We start from the raw sequence: 16,350 nt of genomic DNA on the forward strand, positions 1-16,350 counted from the left end.
TCTTTCCATTCTCCTCCGCACCGCAGCGGGGGGAGGGGCGGCCACGTGGCGCTTTTGTTGCCGGCTGCAGCCGAAACCAAAACAGCTCTATACAAGCAAACCAGTCCCTCACATACAGAGCCACCCCACCACCTCTCCTTCCTTGCCTATCCCTTCTGAAAAGCTTATAGTCATCCATTGCAGCACTCCAGTCATGAGAGTCATCCCACCATGTTTCTGTGATGGCAACCAAGTCATAGCTGTCCTGCTGCACAATGGCTTCCAGCTCCTCCTGTTTGTTGCCCATTGTCCTGGGTTCGGCCAGGACAGGGTTAATTTTCACCAGAATCCAGTAAGGGGCACAGCCAGGTGGGCTGACCCCACCTGGCCAAACAGAGCAGGGTATTCCATACCATGTGCCGTCATGCTGGGTTCCGGTTGGGGGGGGAGCTGGGCGGCAAGAACTCACTTGCGGTTCGGGAGAGCACGGCACCGGTCCGGTCCGGGAGAGCGGCTCTCTGGGTTGTGCGGTTTGTGTTGTGTTTTCTCCTTATCTGTATCGTTGTTGTTCCTGTTCCCTCTATTTGCTGTTCTGTTAAACTGCCCTTATCCCGACCCACATCTTTTTGCCTGTTTCTTTCCATTCTCCTCCGCACCGCGGCGGGGGGAGGGGCGGCCGCGTGGCGCTTTTGTTGCCGGCCACAGCCAAACCATAACACCCATGCTGCGTGCATTGGTGTAAATGCACTTGAGCTGGGCTATCGATTTCACCCCCCAATCCTGGCATGCCACACCTGGGCTCATCTCTAGTGAGCCTGCTTATATCCCCTTCCCCCTTCGAACCTAGTTTAAAGCCCTCTCAATGAGCCCCGCCAACTCATGTGCGAGAATCCTTTTCCCCCTTTGAGACAGCTGGACTCCATCTGTCCCCAGCAGGCCTGGTGCCATGTACACCTCCCCATGATCAAAGAAACTAAAATGCCACCCAGGGCACCAGACTCTGAGCCACATGTTAATCAGGTGAGTTTTCCTGTCCCTTTCAGTGTTCTTCCCTGCCACTGACGGGATTGAGGAAGACGCTACCTATGCCCCTGATCCTTCAACCAACCGCCCCAGTACCCTGAAGTCCCTTTTGATGGCCTTGAGACTTCTCTCTGCGACCTCACCACTGCCAACCTGCATTACCAAGAGGGGGTAATAATCAGAAGGCCGCACCAGACCAGGGAGCTTCCTAGCAACATCCCTAACCCAGGCCCCAGGGAGGCAGCAGACTTCCCTGTGGGATGGGTCCAGTCGGCAGATCGGGCCCCAGGGAGGCAGCAGACTTCCCTGTGGGATGGGTCTGGTCAGCATATCGGGCCCCAAGGGTACTTACCTTGCCATTCTTCTAATACTTGGCAAGTACATTACCAGTCAAGGTAGGGCTGTTCTTAAATCCCTGGCGTAGCACAGTGCAGCAGAGTTGCAATTCCCATTTGAATGCTGGCCACACTCTTAATGCACCCCAGGATCCCATTAGCCTTCTTGGCAGCCAGGGCACACTGCTGGCTCATGGTCAACCTGTCGTCCACCAGGACACCCAGGTCCCTCTCCGCAGAGCTGCTCTCCAGCAGGTCTGCCCCAAGCCTGTACTGATGCATGGGGTTGTTCCTCCCCAGGTGCAGGACCCTGCACTTGCCTTTGTTGAACCTCATTAGGTTCCTCTCTGCCCAACTTTCCAGCCTGTCCAGGTCTCGCTGAATGGCAGCACAGCCTGCTGGCGTATCCACCACTCCTTCTAGTTTGGTGTCATCAGCAAACTTGCTGAGGGTACATTCTAACTCTTCATCCAGGTCGTTGATGAAGAAGTTGAACAAGGCTGGGCCCAGTACTGACCCCTGGGGGACACCACTAGTTACCAGCCTCCAACTAGAGTCAGTGATGCTGCTGACAACCCTCTGAGTTCGGCCATTCAGCCACTTCTCAATCCACCTCACTGTCCACTCATTTAGCCCATACTTCCTGAGCTTCCCTAGGAGGATGTTATGGGAGACTGTGTCAAAAACCTTGCTGAAGTCCAGGTAGACAACATCCACTGCTCTCCCCTCACCTACCCAGCCAGTCATGCCATCGTAGAAAGCTATCAGATTGGTCAAGCATGATTTCCCCTTGGTGAATCCATGCTGACTACTCCTGATAACCTTCTTTTCCTCCACTTGCTTCATGATGGCCTCCAGGATAAGCTGCTCCATCACCTTTCCCGGGATGGAGCTGAGGCTGACCGGCCTGTAGTTCCCTGGGTCCTCCTTCTTGCCCTTTTTGAAGATTGGAGTGACATTGGCCTTTCTCCAGTCCTCGGGCACCTCTCCTGTCCTCCAGGACCTCTCAAAGATGATGGAGAGTGGCTCAGCAATGACATCCGCCAGCTCCCTCAGCACTCGTGGGTGCATTCCATCGGGGCCCATGGATTTGTGGGCATCCAGATTGCTTTAAATGACCTCTCACAGAGTCCTCCTCAACCAAGGGAAGGTTATCCTTTCTGCAGGCTTCCTCTCTTACCTCCAGGGCCTGAGATTCCTGAGGGCCTGCCTTGGCACTGAAGACTGAAGCAAAGAAGGCATTCAGTAGCTCTGCCTTCTCTGCATCCTCCGTCACCAGGACACCCACCTCGTTCAGCAGCGGCCCCACATTTTCCCTAGCCTTCCTTTTGCTGCTGATGTAGTTGAGGAAGCCCTTCTTGTTATTTTTGACATCCCTTGCCAGATTCAATTCCAGGTGGACCTTAGCCTTCCTCATTGCATCCCCCCTACACTATTTTGTATTTTCCCCATACAATATTCACTGGGTGGGGTCTTGTATTATTCAAACTTTTTTTTCCCCTTTCGAACTAAAACAAGAACTAACATTTTAGGAGATGAAGAGAAATTATGTAAACATAAAGTACCCAAGGAATAGTTGAAACCTTTCACAAACACAGTTGTATTTCATTTAACACAGGGTGATTTAGTATCACACCACTGATTGAATTATTCTTTTCATATATGCACCTTCAAAAAAAATCATAAAGCATTTCTTCACCCAGTGTTGAAGTGGTAGCACGTGTTTTATTATATCCTACTCAATCACATATTTTAAAAAATACATAAAACTTTTAGATGTGTATCATTTTTCATAAACCCAAAATAAAGGCATTTTTAAGCTATCCCTGCATATTATACAGCATTATACCAGAGTTTTGGTTCAGATATCCAACTTCAATCAAAATTCAAGTCTACTAAACCTCAGCAGGAATAATATTGAGCTAAACAATCCTATTCAACAGATTCAAACATTAAGAAAAATTAGGCACATGTATGTGATAGCCAGGTAATACTTTGTTTACCTCACTGTTTACCAATTTTGACAGTACACAGAACTGACTTAGTGGGGAAAAAAAAAGTTGCCATTTTGAAACAAATGTTTTTGTTGTGATTAAAGCTACTCAGCAAGTGATATTCAGGCTTCAAAAGACTGTAGTGGATACTATCAAAATTAAATCATGTTTTTATCTGACTCTTGCACCTAAACTGCACCATTTGTGTAATAAAATAAAAGAATACTGAAGATCAGTTGCTGAAACATAAGGATAAAGCATAGGTACAATCAAGAATATTGTGTGCAAGCATAAAAAGAAAGCACTAACTTTTTTGTTTTCTGATCTTTGAAATTCTGTTACAATTCCAGGGAAGCTTGCACCTCAAAAATGAGATTGCAATATTACAAGTTCAGTACAAGATACAAAGACATTATACATAATTCTGAATATAATATACATTAAACTTTTCAATACCTTTGTGATCTTTTAACTCATTTCTCATGGATGGAGACCAGTGACGAGTGGAGTCCCTCAGGGGTCCGTACTGGGACCGGTGCTGTTCAATATATTTATCAATGACATGGACAGCGACATCGAGTGCACCCTCAGCAAGTTTGCAGATGACACCAAGCTGAGTGGTACGGTTGATACACCAGAAGGACGGGATGCCATCCAGAGGGACCTGGACAAGCTGGAGAGGTGGGCCTGTGTGAACCTCATGAGGTTCAACAAGGCCAAGTGCAAGGTCCTACACCTAGGTTGGGGTAATCCCCGGTATCAATACAGGCTGGGGGATGAAAGGATCGAGAGCAGCCCTGCTGAGAGGGACTTGGGGGTACTGATAGACGAAAGGCTGGACATGAGCCGGCAATGTGCGCTGGCAGCCCAGAGGGCCAACCATATCCTGGGCTGCATCAAGAGAACAATGGCCAGCAGGTCAAGGGAGGTGATTCTGCCCCTGTACTCTGCTCTGGGGAGACCCCACCTGGAGTACTGCGTTCAGCTCTGGAGCCCTCAGCACAAGAAGGACATGGAACTGTTGGAGCGGGTCCAAAGGAGGGCTACAAAAATGATCCGAGGGCCGGAGCACCTCTCCCATGAGGACAGGCTGAGAGAGTTGGGCTTGTTCAGCCTGGAGAAGAGAAGGCTGCGGGGAAAACTTATTGCAACCTTTCAGTACTTAAAGGGAGCCTATAGGAAAGATGGGGACAGTCTTTTTAGTAGAGACAGCAGTGACAGGACGAGAGGTAATGGTTTTAAACTAAAACAGGGTAGGTTTAGGCTGGATATAAGGAAGAAATTCTTTACAATGAGGGTTGTGAAACACTGGAACGGGTTGGCCAGAGAGGCAGTGGAGGCCCCATCCCTGGAAACATTCAAGACCAGGTTGGACAGGGCTCTGAGCAACCTGATCTAGTTAGCAGTGTCCCTGCTCACTGCAGGGGGGTTGGACTAGATGACCTCTAGGGGTCCCTTCCAACCCAAAACTTTCTATGATTCTATGATTTTTTAAGTGTTAAAGTTTTTTTTTCTTCAGTTCTGAAGTAGTTGTTTATCAGTGTGGGGTTTTTTTGTTTTTTTTGTTTTTTTTTTTTTTTTTTGGTTTTGTTTTTTTTTTGGTTTTTTTTTTTTTAACTACCACACCATTTTAAAGTGTGGTCATCTTAGATCAATTATTCAGTGTCCAAGTCCAACTTGGACATGTGTACGTGTAAAGCTTGTCAATTTTTTGCTAGAAGTAATACAGGCAATTAATGAGGATTTATCATTCTCTCTGCTTGCTGAAAACTAGTTTAAGTGGAGTCTTAGTAACTCAACAATTTTTTCATCTTAGTTTTGTTTGTGTGCACTTCAAAATTGGTCAGAGTTCATTTACTCCTCCAGAACCACCTGAAGAAGTTTAGCCTTGTTTTGACTAGCTCAATTCAAACTACTTGTATGTACATACATTTACTATCTTCCACATCCAAATAAACAAAATTTTATTACAATACATAAACTGAAGACATGAGCAGTGGCAGCAATGCAGCTACAAATCTACCAAAAAGATACTCCAAAATATTTAAAACATTTCCTGACCACTAACAGAAGAGAGCGGCAATTACATGCTCAAGACCATAATATATCAGTGCACCAAACAGGGAAATAAAGTTCACAGCACTCACGCAATGCAGTATTAGCATCAAATGGGCTTCTTAATAGGAAAACAATTTAATAAAAAGCTTTGTATGTGCCTAATGGATTCAATATAACTGTCCAGTGCTGGTGCTGTATTGCTCGATAAAAATCGAACTATCTCTGTTCTTAAATCTGACAAGCAGCAGCAGCACAAGTACAGAGATTGCACAGCTTCAGTGACAAAGTTACAAGATTCCCTATTTTATTGCATTTTGAAAAACAACTTGGAGATATAAGTTTTTGTACAGAGGAAGTACATTTCCTGAGTAGTCTCAGTTTAGAAGTTTAGTAAAACATTGTAAAAGAGGAAATGCATTATATTTTAATGTAGAAAAGTGTGTGTTTAAGCAAATACACTCAAGTATAGAATTTAGCAGGTTTTGAAGGTGGAGATTTACCAGGCAGGTGGAAAATTTGCAAGCTTGCAACAGTTTTACAGAAAAGCAAAGGATATGATTGGATTTTTTTTTGTTACAGCAAATCAAAACAGTGCAATACATCTTGCAACTACAGTTCATCACATTAGTTTGTTTATAATCCAATACATGCAGCCTGAAAATTAAAGTAAAATAAAATTTTCATGAGTATTGTTATTCACATCAGACACTAGACTGTTGGGTTCTTTTAAAGCATTATACCACAGATGAGTAATCTTATCAGTAAAGTCATACTCAATTTGGATTAAAATCAGCAAAACCAAATAGGCTGGTCTTAGCCAGGTATTTAATGCAAGTATCAGAAAACATTGTTTACTCTGTATTTCAAATTGGGTGTCCCTTTCATAACTTTTTGGGTGTTTTGTAATTTTAATCAATGAGGAGGGGTAGACATTTAGATGTTTCACATATTTAGTTCCTTTGTACCTACTATTAATTGGAGAGCAGTAATTTCACAAGTGAATAGCACAATGACCTGAAGCATTATCACTACCAGTTATGATCCAACACGGGTTGTCGTGGTTCTTTTATCTGAGAAAAAGCTTTTGAGGAGAAGTAGCTGCCCAATACTAACTACAAGAAGAATGATTGCTTCCCCTATTGACCAATAGGCTACTCTTGTGTTTAAATCCTCTGCTCTGCTGCGGCCTTGTGTTTCTCTCAACCGGAAATGAGTCTGATAATCTATGACAGACTTCAAAGCTTCATGAATTGAAACACATGCAGACTCCATCTAGAGAAGCAAACAAATACACAGCTCAGTTACAAACCCTTCTAATACTTGTTCTGTGAAGTTTTGTGGTTTGATATTTAAAATTAGGATTCACATAGCTTTACAGATGAAAGATTTTCTCAGTCCAGTGTCAGACTGAAATACTACAAATCTAATGTATTAATCAAGTTTTACACAGAGGAATGTGAATGACTTAAGCACCAAAGTGTGCAAAACTGCAGACCCAATACAAAGTAATGCACTCTAAGTACCACAAACTGAATATTAAAATTCATGCATGTTTGGGTTCAAAAGTGAATATAAACACTGTATTGAAATATGTCAGTGATCCAACAACTGTTAACCCCACATACACCAGCAAAACAAGCAGTAAATCTCTCTCCAGTTTTAGACAGCTAGTAAGTTTCTTATATCATCAAGATGTGCATAGTAGATATTAAAACACTTTTAGATTTCAGAAGTATGTGATTCTTCATCGCATAATTCTCAAACTTCAGTTTCACAAAAGCCTGAAATCCAGATTGCTGACCTCAACACGTTCTTTCGGCATGAGACCCTTCTATTAGTCACATATATAAAGTGATTAGAAATGAAAACTCTGTTATCTTTCAGTGTTCCCGGATGCTCCCTACCATATTCATATAACAAACACTCAAGACCAAATTGCCCAACTGCACTTGTCATCTTTCATAAAAATCACATTCCCTTTTCTAACCTGAAAAATATTAGCATTTTCAATGTACTATGGGCTTTCCAAGACCTAGATCATTTTACACATAAGCTTCTTCCTTTTTCATCTTATCTTCTGAAAGTAAGAGTCAGTATCCATGATTTTCTTTTGACCATCAAGAAATTAATTAATACCTTCAAAATACTTAAGTTTCAGAACAACTAACCAACTGGCTATCCCCTAAAAATCAGTATTTCCTGATGATCAAAAAGCACAATCTATTATAAAAGGAAGTGTTTGACACCCTAATAAAAACCACTGTCAGTTACTTATATCTGTGTCAAATCAGCTTTTCAAGTCGATGACTTTCAGGACAGGTGTCTGAACAAGTCCAAAATATTCTTCTAAACAAAAATCAGGAAGATATTTCATGCATTAAGTTCTGCCATTTGTTTCACTGCTAAATTATAGAGCCCTCCCCTACTCTGCAGCAGGGATCTTAAATTTAAACAAAGTCTAGTTTCAGGCAATTACCTTATACAGTCCCTGTGAAAGTCTGCCCAAATCTGGTCATACTACAAGCCTCAAGAAAATTGCAATGGAGAACCTACTAACCACTGACTCGGAGTCGAGCGTGACAGCGGCAGTTTAAAAGCCGGTGTACCCGCCATTTCGACCATTTCGGCGAAGCTACTGAAGGTGAAGGGTTCTGGAGCAGAGGCTCGCGCCGAGGGACCCTTTCTCCGGTGGCAAAACCGCAGCGGCGAGGCGGCAAAAAGCGCCGGGAGAGAGAGAGGAGCCCCCAGCGCCCCCCTCCCCCAGCGGGAAAGCGGGAGGTGCCGAGGAGCGGCAGCTCTGACTCAGCAGGGGCGGAGCCGAGTGTGACAGCGGCCAAACCCCCTCACGGATAAGAGCAGCTCCCAGGGAGCGCGGGCGAGCAGAGCCGGCAAACAGAGGCGGCGCGGCAGCCGGGGAGCGGCGCGGCAGTTGGCGCGGGGAAGGCGAGCGGGCAGGGTGCAGCCCCCCCTCCTGGCAACTCAAGTAGTGCGCATCGCCCTTCCAGGAGATATTCTAGCCCTGGTTACCACCCGTGGTAAAGCTCTTGCTAGAAGGAGCGTGGGGACCCAGACGGAGGCCCCGCGCAAGAACGCAGCTGTCCAGGTCTCTGAGCCTGGCGCTCGTACCGGCGGACAGCAGAGACAACGGCTGTGTTCGGTGCGAGCAGGTGAATGACCTGCTCAGCCTGGTGGCAGAACTGAAGGAGGACGTGGAGAGGCTGAGGAGCATCCGGGAGTGTGAGAGGGAGATCGACTGGTGGGGCAGCACCCTGCCCTCCCTGAGGCCGAGGCAGCAGGAGGCGGCTCCACGAGAAGCAGAGAACCCCCTACCCTCTTGCCACCGAGCAGAAAGAGGGGACCTAAGAGATGGGGGGGAATGGAAACGGGTCCCTGCTCGGGGGGGGCAAGCGAATCCCCTCCCGGCCTCCCTCACCTGCCCAGTTGCCCTTAAGCAACAGGTATGGGGCTCTGGAATGTGAGGGACCGGCCGCAGAGGATGTGGGTGAAGGTGAGGCTCCATCCAGGGGGTTGCCTAGAACGAGTCAGACAGCCCCAAGAATTACGACTGCCTCAACTAAGAAAAAAAGGAGGGTCATTGTCATAGGTGATTCCCTTCTGAGGGGAACAGAGGGCCCGATCTGCCGACCGGACCCATCCCACAGGGAAGTCTGCTGCCTCCCTGGGGCCCGGGTTAGGGATGTTGCGAAGAAACTCCCTGGTCTGGTGCGGCCTTCTGATTATTACCCCCTCTTGGTAATGCAGGTTGGCGGGGATGAGATCGCAGAAAGAAGTCCCAAGGCCATCAAAAGGGACTTCAGGGCACTGGGGCGATTGGTTGAGGGGTCAGGGGCGCAGGTGGTGTTTTCCTCCATCCCATCAGTGACAGGGAACAGCACTGAAAGGGGCAGGAAAACTCACCTGGTTAACAGGTGGCTCAGGGACTGGTGCCATTGGTCAAATTTTGGCTTCTTTGATCATGGGGAGGTGTACACAGCACCGGGCCTGCTGGCAACAAGTGGAACTCAGCTATCACAAAGGGGAAAAAAAATTTTTGGCCACGAGCTGGCGGGGCTCATTCAGAGAGCTTTAAACTAGGTTCGAAGGGGGAAGGGGACATCGCCCAGCTCACTAGGGATGAGCCTAGGCTTGGAGTGCCAAGGCCAGGGGTGAGATTGACAGCCCAGCTCAAGTGTGTTTACACCAATGCATGTAGCATGGGCAATAAACAGGAGGAGCTGGAAGCCATTATGCAGCAGGACAGCTACGACTTGGTCGCCATCACAGAAACGTGGTGGGACAACTCGCATGACTGGCATGCTGTCATGGATGGCTCCACACTCTTTAGGAAAGACAGGCCAACAAGGAGAGGTGGGGGAGTTGCTCTGTATGTGAGGGAGCAACTGGAATGCATTGAGCTTGGCCCGGGGGCAAATGAGGAACAAGTTGAAAGCTTGTGGGTTAGAATTAAGGGACAGGCTCACACGGGTGACATTACTGTGGGTGTATACTACAGGCCACCTGACCAGGAGGAGGAGGTTGATGAGGCCTTCTACAGGCAGCTGCAAGCAGCCTCACAGTCACAGGCCCTGGTTCTCATGGGGGACTTCAACCACCCTGACATCAGCTGGGAAGACCATACAGCTAGGCAGGCGCAATCCAGGAGGTTCCTACAGAGCATCGATGATAACTTTCTGATGCAAGTGGTGGAGGAACCAACAAGGAAAGGCGCGCTGCTGGACCTCGTGTTAACAAACAAGGAGGGACTGGTGGAGGATGTGAAGGTCAGAGGTAGACTCGGCTGCAGTGACCATGAAATGGTCGAGTTCAGGATCCTGCGTGGAGGAAGCAGGGCGATAAGCAGGATCAAAACCCTGGACCTCAGGAGGGCTGACTTTGCCCTCTTCAAGGAGCTACTGGGAGGAATCCTGTGGGCCAGGGCTCTCGAAGGCAGGGGGGTCCATGAGTGCTGGTCGCTCTTTAAACAACACTTCTTCCATGCACAGGAGCAATGCATCCCCCTGAGAAAGAAATTTAGCAAAGGAGGCAGGAGACCCGCATGGTTAAACAAGGAGCTTCTAGCGGAGATCAGGCAGAAGAGAAAGGTCCATGGAATGTGGAAAGAGGGACAGGCCACTTGGGAAGAGTACAGAAACGTGGTGAGAGCATGCAGGGATGCGACGAGGAAGGCCAAGGCTCACCTGGAATTGAAGCTGGCAAGGGATGTCAAAAACAACAAGAGGGGCTTCTTCAACTACATCAGCAGCAAAAGGAAGGCTAGGGACAATGTGGGGCCGCTGCTGAATGAGGCGGGTGTCCTGGTGACGGAGGATGCGGAGAAGGCAGAGCTACTGAATGCCTTCTTTGCTTCAGTCTTCAGTGCCAAGACTGGCCCTCAGGAATCCCAGGCCCCGGAGGTAAGAGAAGAAACCTACAAAGAGGACGACTTTCCCTTGGTCGAGGAGGACTGTGTGAGGGATCGCTTAAGTGATCTGGATGTCCACAAATCCATGGGCCCCGATGGAATGCACCCATGAGTGCTGAGGGAGCTGGCGGATGTCATTGCTGAGCCACTCTCCATCATCTTTGAGAGGTCCTGGAGGACAGGAGAGGTGCCTGAGGACTGGAGAAAGGCCAATGTCACTCCAATCTTCAAAAAGGGCAAGAAGGAGGACCCAGGGAACTACAGGCCGGTCAGCCTCACCTCCATCCCGGGTAAGGTGATGGAGCAGCTTATCCTGGAGGCCATCATGAAGCAAGTGGAGGAAAAGAAGGTTATCAGGAGTAGTCAGCATGGATTCACCAAGGGGAAATCATGCCTGACCAATCTGATAGCTTTCTACGATGGCATGACTGGCTGGGTAGGTGAGGGGAGAGCAGTGGATGTTGTCTACCTTGACTTCAGCAAGGCTTTCGACACAGTCTCCCATGATATCCTCCTAGGGAAGCTGAGGAAGTGTGGGCTGGATGAGTGGTCGGTGAAGTGGATAGAGAACTGGCTGAATGGCAGAACTCAGAGGGTTGTCATCAGCGGCGCTGAGTCTAGTTGGAGGCTGGTGACAAGTGGTGTCCCTCAGGCGTCAGTACTGGGCCCAGTCTTGTTTAACTTCTTCATCAACAACCTGGATGAAGAGTTAGAATGTACCCTCAGCAAGTTTGCTGACGACACCAAACTGGGAGCTGTGGTAGATACACCAGAAGGCTGTGCTGACATTCAGCGTGACCTGGATAGGCTGGAAAGCTGGGCAGAGAGGAACCTGATGAGGTTCAACAAGGGCAAGTGCAGGGTCCTGCACCTGGGGAGGAACAACCCCATGCATCAGTACAGGCTTGGGGTGGACCTGCTGGAGAGCAGCTCTGTGGAGAGGGACCTGGGTGTCCTGGTGGACGACAGGTTAACCATGAGCCAGCAGCGTGCCCTGGCTGCCAAGAAAGCCAATGGGATCCTGGGGTGCATCAAGAAGAGTGTGGCCAGCAGGACAAGGGAGGTTCTCCTTCCCCTCTACACTGCCCTAGTGAGGCCCCATCTGGAGTACTGTGTCCAGTTCTGGGCTCCCCAGTTCAAGAAAGATGAAGAGCTATTGGAGAGAGTCCAGCGGAGGGCTACAAGGATGGTGAGGGGACTGGAGCATCTCCCCTACGAGGAGAGGCTGAGGGAGCTGGGCTTGTTCAGCCTGAAGAAGAGAAGGCTGCGAGGGGACCTTATAAATGCCTACAAATATCTGAAGGGTGGGTGTCAGGAGGATGGGGCCAAGCTCTTTTCAGTGGTGCCCAGTGACAGGACAAGGGGCAATGGGCACAAACTGAGGCACAGGAAGTTCCGTCTGAACATGAGGAAGAACTTCTTCCCTCTGAGGGTGACGGAGCACTGGAACAGGCTGCCCAGGGAGGTTTTGGAGTCTCCTTCTCTGGAGATATTCAAGACCCGCCTGGACAAGATCCTATGCAGCCTGCTGTAGGTGACCCTGCTTCAGCAGGGGGGTTGGACTAGATGACCCACAGAGGTCCCTTCCAACCCCTACTATTCTGTGATTCTGTGATTCTGTGAACCAAAGATGTGTTATGTTTTGAAAGTTAACTTCCCCTTTCCCAAAGATCTGATTTGCATTATGTATGCTACAACCCAGTGATAAACTTTTTCTTATACCTTCTCCCACAGCCTGCAAAGATGCTGGATCTAGAATCCGCATGTTCTGTGTTCTCAATACTCTCTACTGGTGCCAAAGTACCAATCAATAAAAATCCCCAAATACACCCCCCCACTACCACCAATACACAAAAAACCAAAACATGTAACAGAATGCACAGAATGAAGACTAAAGATAGTGCAGGAAAATAGGGAGCTACAGGATCAAGAATCAAAAGACAACATAAAGCAGAAGTGAAAGGTGATGAGAAGAAAGAGATAAGAATTAGAACTGAATTCACAGCAAGTCATCTACTCATTACAAATCTTTACCCACTCCAGACTTACTTGGGGTACATTCAAGTGAGCAAGATGGATATTTGAGAAGTGGCATTTCTACCACTGAGTTCAAACTAGTAAAATAGTGACCATGTCCAGCATTTTAAAAATTATTGTTTAAAGTGAAGTTTGGTAACAGTTATAGTGTAAGAATGTTAGTGAGAATTTGTGAAGTGACTGTTCTAAGTGAAGTTGGCTGATTTAATATGGGCAGAAACAGTGCAAAACTAAAATTCTGAAGCAAGAAGGGAACATTAGGAAAATAAGTCTGAAGCAAGAATACTGCTTTGCCACTTAAGTGTCTTATAAATGATATATCTAGAAGACAGTTAAGTATGAATGATTTTGTTCATTTCACTAGAATTTCCTTCCCATTTTAAAAGTGACAGTTACATAAGAGATAAACCATTTAAGTCTTTCCCTCAAAAAAGACTCTAAACTATTTTAATATAAAAACAAATTGTTCTCAAAGTTTCTCCAAAGTTCAGGAATTTTGAAAACCCTGATCTATTGATATTTTACACTTTATAAAATCCACACTTCCACAGATATAGAGCCATGGTATAAAAAAGTTCCCTTAAACTCTAGGCCACTGTATATTTTCCCTAATTTCCAATTAAACACTCGGTAATTCCTCCTCAGCTCTGCATTCTGTAAATCCTAATTTTCAGAAGAGTTTCACTTTTAGTGACTCAGTTTATTTTAAAGAAGCTCCAACCCATTCGGTTTCAACAGCGATATAGATATCTAACACAGATGAATTCCAAAAACATTCCCTCTACCTAACAGTTGCTGTCAAACACAACAATATTTTACCTGAGTAAGTGCAGTTGCTCTGTTCTCACTAGGAAACAGTGGTGGATCTTCTCCAACCTGGAAATCAAAATACACAGTTTTGTGTGTGAAAGTAGAGAACTCATTGCTGAAGCAGAATTTGTATGTTCCATTTCTGGATGCAGTAAATGTGAAACTATCATATTGTTTCTTCATCTCTTTGTATAATACAGCACCATCAGGACCTTCCAACCGACAGTCAACATCATAATGACCTCCAGTGATCACCTGAAAACAACAAGAAATTGTCTTAGGCAGAACAGATATCCAACTAGCACTTCCCCAACTAGCACTGCAAATTGTTTGATCTGACAAATGTTTTAAAATAAAATGCATTAATTTAAAAATCTTTCAACGCAAGTTTGCAAAAATCCTCATCCACTCACAGAACAATTCAAAATAAGATCAACTGAGGATATGTAATGTCAACTATGTTTTCCAACAGTTTATGAGGGAAGTTTTAGTTACTTTGTTTTAAGATACTGGTACTATAGCAAAGGCTAGAGTAGATGAAATTTGATGGGGCAAAGACATTACTGTAATAAATCAGTAATTTACTATATCCACAAGCCCATCCATGCAATTTATTCAGCAAGTTGAGATTGCCAAAACGCAATAAAACAGCTCCTTTATGTATGGCCTAAACTAACTAGCCTATTAGGTCAAGCTGCTTTATGGTGCAGGAATGGCATGTGTGCAGTAGAACAGGTATTACAGCCTGGCTCATTTTCATATGTGCATATCAACAGAGCAACGTTCTAGAGGTTCTGCTGCCTCACTCCAGCACAATTAATGACAGTATTTCTTTCCAACACCAGCACATTCAGATTATGCCTACAAGCAACTCAAAATTTCATGACTGTCTCAAGTATTGTCAGCCTTTGATTATTGTTGGTCTATAGTATGTTGTTCTGTAGAATCAGACTAGCTATTCCATCTCTACAGCAAGAACAACTAGCAGTTTAGGTATTCATAGCTTACTATTCTGATGATTCTCAGGCTAGTAGTTAAATTTAATCCTTGCTCCAAACTTCTTGCCTTTAAGATAAAGAATCCTGAAGGATAAAGAGACTTCTATCCAAAGGCAGATCCCTTTTCTATGCATATAGAAGCTTTTTAAAATAGTAGGCATTTTATTTAAAATATTTAAATATCTATTCAAACATATAATGCTATAAAGATTTATTCAACGCTTCTGATAGGCTGTTCACATAACATTGTTTGAGTGCCCACCAATTCATATAGGTATTAAATTATTAAAACCCTAATACGAACGATAGAAGTGAAATAACGAGATTCCCTGGGGGCCGAGGGAAGAAAGGAGTACCTGAAACTCGAGTGTGCACTTAGTGCCCTGGACAATCTCCTCGTAGAAGCATTGCTTGGCGTTGTCAGGCAGCTCGAAAGTGATCTCAGAGGCCCGTGCCGCGCAGGCCACCAGAAGCAGCGTCAGCGACCCCCACAGTCCCGCCGTTCCGGAGCCCCGTAACAGCATCACTCAGAGTGCAGAGAGGACTAATAGTAACAAAAACTAAGCTAAAAGAGGGCAGCCCCGTTTCGGAGGCAAGCAGGCACGGAACCCGGAGGAGGACGTCTGCGGCGCCAACCAGTCACGACGGAGAAACCTGAGGAAGCACACTACACAGCTGAACGCAACCACGACGCCTAACACCGCCCTCATAGAAGCGCTTCCGGGTGAGCTCCCATAGTTTTATAGAGGTGGTGTTCAAGCGTAGAAGGGCGTGTTCTGTGTGTATTCCGTGCGTTGTTGCGTATTTGCTGTCTGGCAACGGTTACCAGGGAGCATGATGGCCCGGCAGCGCCGTGGGGCCTGGGCCCGGCCCCGGCTGTGACACTAGCGAGCCGAGGTGGAGTCCGCGTTCACACAGACGACCCCTCGGCACTATAGGTACCATAGGAGCACGCGCGAGCCCTGCTCATCCCGGCTTTGTGCAGAGGGGTTCTCAGATTACATAACTAATTTACAGATATTTAGCCAAGTACTCACACATAAATCTCTAGAGAATTCTCCTCTCTGTCATACCTGCAAGGCACAGTCCAGGTTCCCCAATATATCAAAACTTTTGGCTCTATGTCCATTGTATGCAATGTATCTAGGGGTTAAACTGTTTTCAAATTCCTGTGAGGCATGATTTAGAGCTGGAATAGTGAACTCTATTCTCCAAAGGCAAGTGAAAAGTGTCTTAAATACTCTCTGGATATCTTTAAGTTACTGAATACGCAGGGTTGAGGTTCAGAGTTGGAGTTCAACTTTATATGTCATTTAACATTCATTGCTCCAGAGAGATAGTGTCCTGGGTTTGGCCAGGATGGGGTTAATTTTCACAAAAAGCCAGGAGGGATACAGCCAGGCAGGCTGACCCAAACTGGCTACACAAACGGGGTATTCAATACCATGTGACATCATGCTCTGCCTTGAGTGGGGGAGCTGGTGGGGGGGAGGTCAGTCGTGGCTCGGGAGCATGCTGGGTATTGGGCGGTGAGAGTTGCTCTCTGCATTTCGCTGTTTGTTTTGTACATTCTTCTTATCAGTATTGTTGTTGTTACTGTTAGCTTCCTTTACTGTTCTGTTGAACTGCCCTTATCCTGACCCACGAATTTTTTGCCTTTTTCTTTCCATTCTTCTCCCCACGCCAGCGGGGGG

The 16,350-nt window shown here is 46.4% G+C and overlaps 1 protein-coding gene across 3 annotated transcripts in view; it reads right to left on the reverse strand.

Annotated features, from left to right (window-relative positions):
- Positions 1 to 15,325, reverse strand: part of LOC104337941 (transmembrane emp24 domain-containing protein 7) — a 121,874-nt gene extending 106,549 nt beyond the window's left edge. Inside the window, exons 1-3 of one of the 3 annotated variants that reach the window (XM_075446463.1) lie at positions 15,013 to 15,325; positions 13,668 to 13,913; positions 3,018 to 4,004 (exon numbers count right to left, since the gene is read on the reverse strand). In XM_075446463.1, the coding sequence (XP_075302578.1) occupies positions 3,744 to 4,004; positions 13,668 to 13,913; positions 15,013 to 15,180 (675 nt within the window). In that variant the 5' untranslated portion in view covers positions 15,181 to 15,325 and the 3' untranslated portion in view covers positions 3,018 to 3,743. Of the gene's footprint in view, positions 1 to 3,017; positions 4,005 to 5,671; positions 6,662 to 13,667; positions 13,914 to 15,012 lie in introns of those variants that run through there. The other 2 variants (XM_075446464.1, XM_075446465.1) reach the window with 2 other exon arrangements.
- Between the last annotated feature and the right edge of the window lie 1,025 nt (positions 15,326 to 16,350).

Source organism: Opisthocomus hoazin, chromosome W (genome assembly GCF_030867145.1).
Source record: "Opisthocomus hoazin isolate bOpiHoa1 chromosome W, bOpiHoa1.hap1, whole genome shotgun sequence".
NCBI lineage: Eukaryota > Metazoa > Chordata > Aves > Opisthocomiformes > Opisthocomidae > Opisthocomus > Opisthocomus hoazin.